Source organism: Myotis davidii, unplaced genomic scaffold (genome assembly GCF_000327345.1).
Source record: "Myotis davidii unplaced genomic scaffold, ASM32734v1 scaffold428, whole genome shotgun sequence".
In the NCBI taxonomy this organism is placed as follows: Eukaryota; Metazoa; Chordata; class Mammalia; order Chiroptera; family Vespertilionidae; genus Myotis; species Myotis davidii.
In genome coordinates this window covers 1028890-1039989 of record NW_006299834.1, presented here as the reverse complement: position 1 = coordinate 1039989, position 11100 = coordinate 1028890, and the positions used below count along the sequence as shown (strand labels likewise).

General features: G+C 56.0%; 1 protein-coding gene across 1 annotated transcript in view; it reads right to left on the bottom strand.

The window, feature by feature from the left end:
- Positions 1 to 1586: 1586 nt before the first annotated feature.
- Positions 1587 to 11100, bottom strand: part of MCAT (malonyl-CoA-acyl carrier protein transacylase) — a 19459-nt gene continuing 9945 nt past the window's right edge. The window contains exons 2-4 of the mRNA XM_015571909.1: positions 9206 to 9404; positions 5634 to 5851; positions 1587 to 2194 (exon numbers count right to left, since the gene is read on the bottom strand). Of these exons, the coding sequence (XP_015427395.1) occupies positions 1766 to 2194; positions 5634 to 5851; positions 9206 to 9404 (846 nt within the window). The 3' untranslated portion in view covers positions 1587 to 1765. The remainder of the gene's footprint in view (positions 2195 to 5633; positions 5852 to 9205; positions 9405 to 11100) is intronic.

Below are 11100 nucleotides of genomic sequence, written 5' to 3'. Positions count from 1 at the left end.
ACCCTCGGGGTCCCTCCGGTGCTGCTGCCTCTCGCTGGCTGCTCCTGTGGCTTGAAGCATGCGCAGACCCAGGGCATCCTGCTGGAGGAGGAGCTGTCCCCCACGCACCCCGCTCCCTCACTCGGGACTTCTGGGGCTGAGGGACCCCGGACACCTCCCTGCCAGCAGCGCAGCCGGCCCAGGAGCTAGTCTGACCGAGTTGCTCAGCACTCTGCAAAGGGGACTCTAGCAGAACTGGCGATCACTTACAATAACAACAAAGTTCTCTGTGAACATTTGAGAATTTCTGCACATTTTAAGAAACAGTTCTTGCCCGGCTGGCGTGGCCCAGTGGTTGAATGTCAACCCATGAACCAGCAGGTCATGGTTTGATTCCCAGTCAGGGCATAGGCCCGGGTTGCGGGCTTGATCCCCAGTGTGGGGCGTGCAGGAGGCAGCCGATTCATGATTCTCATCATTGATGTTTCTATTTCCCTCTCCCTCTCTGAAATCAATAAAAATATATTTAAAAAAACAAACAGTCCTTCAAGGAGTGCCTGGACAGTGGGCATATCCGCAGTGGCTCTCGGCCAGGGCTGTGGAGACGCGTGTTTGGGGTCACAGTGGCCAGGAGCCAGCACAGCTGCCCACAACAGGGGTTCCTGCGGGGAGGCTGGTTCTACCCAGAGGCCAGCAGGGCGCTGCTGAGGAACACTGGAGTTAACACCAGAAGCCCCACCCAGGGTTTGAAGAGCCGGCACATCAGCAGCATCTGAAGACAGACGCCCGTTTCGCTCCCAGGAAGGCCTGCCCACTGTCTGATCAGTGAAAACCTCCCAAGGAGAGAGCCGAGGTGGCAGCGTAGGTAAACGCCGGTACAGTACCCCTGCCTCCCACACGGCGTCAGCATTACAACTACAGCCACCACCATCGCCTGAAAGCCGGCTGAATGGAAGTCCGACGAGAAAGCACACTGGTCGGAGGGAGGGGCAGAGGAACGAACAGGCTGGGCCGGCACCCACGTGTGCCACTTCTTTAATCAGGAGGGAGGTGGTCTCCGTGGAGGCCCCCTGTGAGGGCAAGGGAAGATAAGTCCCCGTAATACAGGCTGTGAAAACCAGCAGGATTGGGGCTCAGTGACAGAGGCTGCTGGAGACCTAACTGTTCCTCTTAAAGGGCCAGCGCATGCACTGAACTTAAAAGGTCCTGCTTCCTCTGAGCTCCAGCGCTGGGGGTAAGGTGCTGGGGGACCCAGACATACGGGAAGGAACTGGATTATCTGGCATCAGGGCAGAAACTAGAACCATCAGACAGCTTCAGATCATGCCAGATTACAACTTTACACAAGCAACACACTCGGAGCAGACACAGTGAGCACCAAAGCCCCACTGAAGCATAGGGGTGTCCTGCTCCACAGGGGTGTCTCCTGCACAGCAGCTCTCCCACTGTAGGGCAGCTGTCCTCACAGCCAATTGGCCTGGAGATCAGTGCCTCCCAGGGACACCAACAGCAATCAAGGCTCAACTATAACAAGACTCGGCAGTCTTCACAGAACCAGCACAGCTGCCCCTTCCCCAGCTCCAAACATGCCTAGAGGAGAAACGGACTGTGCTGCATAAATATCACTTTATGTGCTTTACGTGGCGTCACACAGTCCCTCCCCATCACTGACGGCGGAGGCTGGACAGGAAGCAGCAGGAACAGCCTCCTCTGGGCAGGCCAGGCTGGCTCAGCCCCCGCCGCCCTCACCGCACCTCACTCCCCCCCCACATGGTCATCGGAGACCCTACAGGGCCTCGTCTGCGGCCTCGTCCGCCTCGAGCACTTCCACGTGGCTGTAGGACTTCCAGGCTTGCAGGTTGCAGCTCCTCAGGATGGCGCCCAGCTGCTTCCCGGGCCCCACCTCGAAGGTCCTGGGGAAGTCGGAGCCCTTCTTCCTCTCGTACAAGGCGTGCATCGTCTGCTCCCACTTCACCGGGGAGACCACCTGCTTCACCAGCAGCTGCTGGATGTGCTTCGGGTGCACGTACCTGCTCCCGCTGACGTTGGCGTGCACGGAGACCAGGGGCATCTTCACGTCGATGGCCTTGAGGACCTGCGCCAGGGGCTCCACTGCGGGCTCCATGAGGCGGGTGTGGAAGGCCCCGCTGACCGGCAGCATCTTGGTGCGTTTGAAGTGGTACTTGGAGGAATTCTTCTGGAGAAACTGCAGAGCCTGCAAGGGAAAGGGTGGAGGGTTAAGCCAAGCAAAGCCCAGGGGAAGACACAGCAGCCAGCACGGCTCCGTCACAGCCCGTGTCCAGAACATGCTCATCCGCACCTCCTCCCACACCTCCTCCCGCAACCACAGGCCGTGAGGGGCTCTATTCACCTCATTCGTTAGAGCGGCTCCCGAGTCAATGCCCCGGAGGCCTCCTCCAGGACCTGGCCATTCACCAGTCGCCCAGGCAGCGGACCACAGTGTGGCTCAGGGATCTGGGTCCCATCCCAGCACTGTCATCCACTAGCTTGGTGGCCCCAGGCAAACCACTCGACCTCTGAACTTCTCACTCCATCCCCAAAAAGCACCATTTCATCTACTTTAAAAGGTTGCTGGGAAGTGATCAGATCGGAGGGGTGTGACAGAGTCTGATAACAAAAAAGCGCTATCTAGCCCTGGCCGAAGTGGCTGTTGGTTGAGCACAGCCCTGTGCACTGAAAGGTTGCCAGTTCGATTCCCGGTCAGGGCCCAGGCCCAGGTTGTGGGCTCGATCCCCAGTGTGGGGCGTGCAGGAGGCAGCTGATCCATGAGTCTCTCTCATTATTGATGTTTCTATCTCTCTCTCCTTCTCCCTCCCTCTCTGAAATCAATGAAAATAAAAATCAACATAAAATATTTAAAAGAAAACATTTTAAAAAGCACTGTTTAATGCAGCAGTCGCCAACCTTTCGGACCTCACGGACCACCAGTGGTCTGCAGACCGCTGGTTGGCAACCGCTGGTCTAATGTGTCCATTTTCAATCAAATTTGGCTACCCCTCGTCATGTTTACTAGGGCCTGTTCTCACGTTACTCAGGAACCTCCAACATGAAAACCCAGGAGGCTCCCAGCTCATTTCCCAGCGCACGGTCTTCCCCGGGGCCCTCCTCCGGGCTTCCCTGCAGAAGAAGAGAGCTCTCCTCCGGAAACCCAGCCCGATCCGGGGCCAACAGGCCTAAACCAGGAGCTGCCTGCTAACAACGTAACTTACAAACGTCTCCAACAATAGATATTCCTAAGAGACGCTTTGCTCTCAGGACATGGCCCAGGGCTGCCCTCCACTGGGACCTGTGCCCTAAACAGTCTGCCATTCCCCCGAAAGCCAACACCATCCACAGCCTGCTCCCCGCAACCCGTCACCATCAGGGCCTGCCCCCCCAACCCGACACCATCGGGGCCTGCTCAGAGCCTGGGCCAGCTGCTCCCTGAAGGACTAAGTTAAGCCTTAGGTCATGGCAGTCACATGATCTTGGGCGACTTGACTTGACCTCTTGTGCCTCAGTTTCCTCCTCTCTAAAATGGGCACCGGCAGTAGCTACAGGGCTGTTAGGAGAACTATGCTTGGCAAACAAGTGCTATTTAAGCGTTAGCAGTCACTCTCTGGAATACCAAGCCCATCCATGCCCACCGGGGAACTTAACAGGGGACCTAGTCTGTGCCCCCACAGGAGGTGGCTTACTGTTTTGGGTGGCACGGCACCTCTGGGGGCCCCTCCCTGCAGGGGTGTATCCTGGCCACCCAGGCTTGGCCAGGGCAGCCCTCTGCCCTCCTGTCACTCACTCTCCCGTGCTGTTTGTCAATGTCCCACATAGAGGCTGCCCCAAGCAGTTTGAACCCCAGGACAGGTGCCAGGTAGAGCCCAGCCCAGCACCGCCCAGCACACCATACCCGGGTGGGGACCACACCTGCGGGGACCGCTGAGGGGTTCAGGCTGTCACTGTGGCAGAATCCAGCTGGCCCTGCCTGCCTTGGGGCCTCATGTCCATCACCCCATCTCCCGGAGGGCCGTACCCCAGCAGCCTCTGCACGGAGAGGCCTGTTGGCTCCATGCTGGGCCTCCCACCACACAGGACTGTGACACAGCATCCTGCGTGGACCCTGCATCATTGCAGTGGGTCCCCTAGCGCTTCCCATGGAGTCTCCCACTCCTCCAACTGGAGTCCCAGGTGGGTCCCAGCGTGGGGTCCAGCAGGCTCCCCTGTGGCTGGTGCTCAGTTAGCGGGTCTAGCGGAGGCGCCGAGTGTTTTACATCCTGGGGGGGACGACCCCGGCACTTCCCACAGAACCGAAAGGCCACACCGGGGACCCTGGGGGACACTGGACGATGCCCACCTGCCCGGGAGCCTGCGAGGGAGAGCCTGCCGGCTGGGGCCCGCCTGGCCCACTCTGCGCTTCGTCCCAAGGCTGGGAACGAGCAGCCAGCTGCATGACGACGTGGGGGCCACTGTAGCTGGTCTCCTCACCATCTTGTCACAGAGGGGCCTGCTGGCTCTCGCTGACTCGGGAGAGACAGGACACCCGGCTACTGGCAAGGCCTTAGAGCAGCGGTTCTCAACCTGTGGGTCGCGACCCCTTTGGGGGTGAACGACCCTTTCACAGGGGTTGTCTAAGACCATGGGAAAACACATACATAATTACATATTGTTTTTGTGATTAATCACTATGCTTTAATGATGTTCAACTTGTCACAATGAAATTGGGGGTCACCACAACATGAGGAGCTGTATTACAGGGTCGCGGCGTTAGGAAGGTTGAGAACCACTGACTTAGAGGGAGCACTGAGCAGCCAAGTGCAGGAAAGCACTCGAGTGAGACCAGCCTCAGCCCCGGTGCTGCCTCCCGCGCCTGCAAGCCCTTGCCCGCTGCCTCCACTTCCTCGTGTGTGACTGAGCCCAGACGCCCTGCCGCAGGGCAAGGACTGGCTGGGAGGACCGGACAAGGCGTGTGAACCGCGCCTTGCGCCCGCAGCCCTCCCTTGGGTTCCCATCTGCTCTCAGTCAGAGGCGGGCGGGCAGGCGGGCACCCTCCCTGGCATCCATCTCCTCCAGGCACCCCGTCTGGTGTCACCTCCGTAGGCCCACTAGTGGACAGCCCGGCCCTTACTGTGCCCTGAAACAGGGCTCATCTGCTCCCAGCGGCCTTTCTTCGGTGGCAGGAACCCTGGCTTATCAGCCATGGGGCCCTCAGTGCCTGTGACAGAGGAGCTGCTGGGAAGTGCTGTGGGGGGAGCGGCGAATGGAGGGACGTGCAGGAGGATTAACTCGGTGCAGAAGCAGACATCTGGGAGCAAGCAGGGCGGGCGGAGCAGCCCAACAGGAGACGGCTCTCCCCTCTCTAAGGAAGCAGCACAGCAAGGCTGTGAGAAGCCCAGAATGTTCTGTAGGGAGGCCCTGGAGACCACCTGACCAGCCCTTTACAACTCAGGTGGGCTGGCGGTCCCTGACTGTCTGTGTGAGGTGGGGATGGCACCCAGCCTTCGGCCTCCTCTGCATCGCTCACTGCCCACGCTCCTGGCCCTCACCTACTCCCCAAGACCACGGCTGGGCAGAGCGGCTGCCCGCGCTGGGGCTCACGGGGTGGAAGAGCCCCTCCCCTGCCCGGGACCAGGTCTGGGAGGCCTCCCGTCAACACCAACCTCCAGGTGTCCCGAGATCACCCTGCAGTCCGGGAAGAGGTAGCTGGCCACCTCGCACACAGGGTCCTCTATGCCCAGGGTCTGGCAGTGCTCCCGGGCTTCCAGGCAGGCGGACGTGAACTTGGTCTGGGGCCGGCCGAGGACGGACAGCATCCCGCTGGGGACGGCGTCCGAGGCTTCCTGCATGGCCTCCGCCCGGACCTTCACCGCGTACAGACCTGGCCGGAGAGAAGCGTTGGGAAGTCAGTGAGGAGGGAAGCTCAGGCTGTGGTGGGCCACGGCACAGCTCCGCACGGCGTCGTGTCTGCGGCTACCACTCAGAGACGTGCCACTGCCACCAGGAAGCAGTGCTGTCCTCGGCCGGCACAGTGGATCCACAGAGCTCCCGCCTGGACGCTGGCTTGGTGTCGGGTCTGACCAGGGGTGATCTTGTCCCCAGGGCAGTGTCTGGAGGCATTTTTTTTCATTGTCACACTGGGGGGAGAGGGGTGCTGTTGGCAACTGGTGGGCAGAGGCCAGGGATGCTACTCAACATGCAAAGCACCCCCAAAGCAAAGAATGATCTGTCCAAAGTGCCAACAGAGCTGCCGCCGAGACCCTGAGACCCTGAGACCCTGAGACCCTGGTGTGCGGTCAAGGCAGGTGCTAGGGCCACGTTGCTTGGGCAAGTCGCGGTCTCCTTCCAGGTCAAATTTTTAGTCAGTGCATGAGGATAATAGCATGCATCTGCCTGGACCGCTGTGAAAAGTCAGGAGTGTTATTAATTACTTTATTATTTAAGAGAAATCTTGTTGAAGAGGACAACAGGAGCCAGCAGGTATTTGGAAAAATGTACAAACTACAAACAATTACATGAGTTTCAATACGTAATTATTATAAATCAGGCACCAGCGCCCTCAGAGCAGCACGACTGAGGGCACAGGCTCCTGGTTCCGTGGCTCAAGAGAGGGGAGAGGACAGGGCCGGACCCAGGTAGGCAGTGCCAATGGTCGTGACCCAGGAACGTCCGGTACCTACTGTCCCCAACCAGACCAAGGGCCAGTCCTGGGTCTAATGGGACAGCAGAGAAGTCTGGGGAGCGAGTCCTGCACTGTCTCTCCCACGTCCTCATTCACTCGGTACCGACATGTGTTTGCACTGAGCTCTCAGCCCCGAACTGGCAGTGAATGCATCAGAGCAGGGGTCCTCAAACTGCGGCCCGCGGAAAACATTTATCCGGCCCGCTGGGTGTTTTTGCCGCCGCTGCCTGTCCTGCTTAGCAGCCGACTCGTCCCGGGCCCGCAGTGCGCATGTGTGGAATGTCTGAGGGACAGTGAACTGGCCTCCTGTTTACAAAGTTTGAGGACCTCTGCATAAGAGCCTGTAGTGGGACATAGCAGAGGACACACACGAGAGAGAACATGGGACACCTCCCAGGCAGGCATTCAGGAAGTAGCTGTGCAAAACGTCAAGTGAGAAAACTGAATACAGAATGTGCACCTGCTATAATTCTGAAAATTACTCACATATAAAACTATGTACGTACAAGGGAGTTTTATTAGCAGGTAGGAAATATGAAACCTTTTCATTTCCTTTATAGTGCTATATATTTTTAAAACACTGAGGTGAGCCCTAGCCGGTCTGGCTCGGTGGATAGAGCGCTGGCCTGCGAACTGAAAGGTCCCAGGTTTGATTCCGGTCAAGGGCACATGCCTGAGTTGTGGGCTCGATCCCCATTGGGGGACTTGCAGGAGGCAGCTGATCCACCATGAGTCTCTCTCATCCCAGATGTTTCTATCTCTCTCTTCCTCTCCCTTCTTCTCTGAAATCAATAAAAATATATTTTAAAAATAACAAAAATAATAAATAAAACACTGAGGTGGAATTCACAAAAAATATAAGCAGTTTCAAGTGTACAAGGCAGTGGTCCTTGTTTTCATGCTGTGCAACGTTTCAAAACTGTCCACATCCCATAGAGCTGTCCCCATCCCACCTGCTAAGGGTAATCTCTCCGTTTCTCCTCCCATCACCCGCAGCAACCACTAATCCGTTGTCTCTGGACATGTCATTCGCCAGCATCACACAGGATGTGGCCCCGGGGCGTCTCACTGAGCCCCTGTTTGAGGGTCATCCATGTTGCAGGCTGTGTTGGTGCTTCACCCCTCTTCACTCCTGACTAATATTCCACCATGGATACATGATCAGCTTTCCTGCTAACCTGACGGTGGACATCTGTACTGCTTCCGCCTTTGGTATTGCACACATCTGTGTACACGTTTTCCTGGTGGACATGTGTTCATCTTAGTACAGACCTCCGGGAACAACTCCTGGCTCACATGTGATTCTATGCTTCGCTTTCTGAGGAAGCACCACGCTTCTCCACAATGCTGCACATTTTACACTGTCACCAGCACCGTGGAAGGTTCCTATTTTCTACACCCTTTCCAACACTTACTATTTTCCTCTTTGTTACTGATGTTTTAAATTAAAGCCATCCTAGTGGAGCCCTAGCCAGTTTGGCTCAGTGGATAGGGTGTAGCCTGCGGACTGAAGACTCCCAGGTTTGATTTTGGTCAAGGTCACATGCCCAGGTTGTAGGCTCAATCCCCAGTGGGAGGTGTGCAGGAGGTAGCTGTTCAATGATTCTCTCTCATCATTGATGTTTCTATCTCTCTCTCCCTTCCTTTCTGAAATCAATAAAAATATATTAAAATAAAATAAAATAAATGAAAAATAAACTTTTAAAAAGCCATCCTGGTGGATGTGAAGTAGGATCTCATGTGGTTTGTTGTTTTGTTAAAATATGCTTTTATTGATTTCAGAGAGGAAGGGAGAGGGAGAGAGAGATATCAATGATGAGAGAGAATCATTGACTGGCTGCCTCCTGCACGCCCCCTTATAGGGATCGAGCCCGAAAACCAAGCATGTGCCCTGACTCGGGATCAAACTGTGAACTCCTGGTTCATGGGTCGATGCTCAACAGCCGAGCACACCAGCCGGGCTCACTGGTTTCAATGTGCACTTCCCTAATGATTAGCATGTGGCACATCTTCTCATGTGCCAATTGGCCATTGTGTATCTTTGGAAAAATGTCTATTCAAGTCCTTAGCCAGGGCTCCTCACTCAGATTCCTGTCTGCACTGAGCGTGCCCCAAGCCAGGTACCCAGGCCAAAGGGGCCAACTGCAAACAAACACTCTTACGCCGTGCAACTCTATGCAAACTCTTAACTCTATGCAAAACTCTTACGAAGTGAAACTCAAGATCCAACATCCACTTCCTCCTTTCCATTCAGTGAACTGCACTGAGTGTCTGCAGGTGACAGGCACTGAAGGCGTGTGGCGGACCGAGAATGTCAGGACAGCGGGGAAGACGGTCAAGCACGCAGATCCCATGAGATCACAGAAGGAAAAGGCGATGAGCTCTCCCAGCCTGAGAGAATCAGGCGCCGGATGGGCCTCGTTCCACAGCATCCCTACCTATATGCCCCTCTAGCTCCCTCGTGGGCGCGGAGTTGGTGCTGGCCATGTCCCTCCTCTCCAGTGAGCCCAGCGAGGTGACGCCCCTGCGCCACGCCAAAGCCCTCTCTGGTACCTTCAGAGAAGTCCATGGCTCCGGCAAACACCAGGGCTGCGAATTCCCCCACGCTGAAGCCGGCGGCGGCGACACAGCTCTCAATAACCTGCGGTGACAGATGCAGAACGTGAGGCCTGTTCTCGGGACACAGTCGAGCGCCGCTCTGGAGAGCCGGCGGGGGCTCCGGCAGCCAGGCTGGGCGGGCCTGGGGCTCCAGCTCTCAGAGGACAATCGCTGACCCAGGCCCTTTCCTGGTGAGGAACTTCCCCGGCCAGTGATGGCCCCTGGCTGACTCCGAGGCCCCGGAGCCGCCTCCCAGGCCAGAGGGCGCCAGAGGCAGCTAAGCACAGAAGTGAAAAGTACGTCTTTCCGCGTCACCAGCCTGGAATTGGATTCCTAGCCGGGGACAGTCCCCTAACCTCTCTGAGCCTGTTCTCTCATCCGTGAGAAGGAGCAGGACCCGGTCCCAGGGCGGCTGAGAGAATTGCGTGAAGGTGATGGGTAAGCCCTCCATGAATGTTGTTATCACAGCTCAAGAGGACCACGCAGCTGCTCCCTTTCATCTCTGAGTCTCCTTTCCTCATCCACAAACTACAGCCTCTTCCTCTCGAGGTTGTGAGGATGGAATGGACTGAAGGGTTTAAAGTACTAGCTTCACATTTACTGTCTTGTTGGGCTGGTTTTGTTTGCTTGTTTGCATATATTTTATCGATTTTTTACAGAGAGGAAGGAGAGGGATAGAGAGTTAGAAACATCGATGAGAGAGAAACATCGATCGGCTGCCTCCTGCACACCCCCCATCGGGAATATGCCCGCACCCAAGGCACATGCCCTTGACCGGAATTGAACCTAGGACCCTCCAGTCTGCAGGCCAAAGCTCTATCCACTGAGCCAAACCGGTTAGGGCTGTTGGGCTGTTTTTGTTTTGTTTTGTTAATCCTCATCCAAGGATACTTTTCCATTGGTTTTTAGAGGGAGTGAGAGAGAGAGAGAAAGCGAGAAAGATCAATGTGAGAGAGACCCATCGATTGGTTGCCTCCCGCACACACCCCGACCGAGCTCCGTGCCCTTGAGTAGATTCGAACCCAAACATCGATCGGCTGCCTCCTGCACACCCCCCATCGGGAATATGCCCGCACCCAAGGCACATGCCCTTGACTGGAATTGAACCTAGGACCCTCCAGTCTGCAGGCCAAAGCTCTATCCACTGAGCCAAACCGGTTAGGGCTGTTGGGCTGTTTTTGTTTTGTTTTGTTAATCCTCATCCAAGGATACTTTTCCATTGGTTTTTAGAGGGAGTGAGAGAGAGAGAGAAAGCGAGAAAGATCAATGTGAGAGAGACCCATCGATTGGTTGCCTCCCGCACACACCCCGACCGAGCTCCGTGCCCTTGAGTAGATTCGAACCCGTGACCCTTCAGTCTGCAGGCCAAGGCTCTATCCAAGGAGCCAGACCAGCCAGGGGCACACTTGCTGTCTTGATCGTGTTAAATCATAACAGCAATCAATTCACACCTGCAGGTGAAGTGACATCCTCTCAATGACCTTTAGGGATGACGTTCCAGCCTCTCAAATTCACTTAGGACTTAAATCAAGGATCATTTAAAACAGCGACCCGGCCCTTGACTCCCGACTCTATTTCCTTCGTGCAACACTTGTCTTTAACACACTATGCCATGTACCCAGCGCATTTACTCCTTATCATGTCTCCCCTCCATGCAAGCTCTCAGGGCAGGGTCCCTGGTTTTTGCTCATGGCCGAACCTCCGGCGCCCAGACCCCGCCCAGCGTGTCCCCGTGTAAAAGAGAAGCAAGCAGTTGGGAGCTAAGTAATCTTGTACTTTAAACAATCCTTACAGTGATAAAAGAAAATGATTATAATTTGTGAAATATTGGAACTGAATTACGGTTGGCG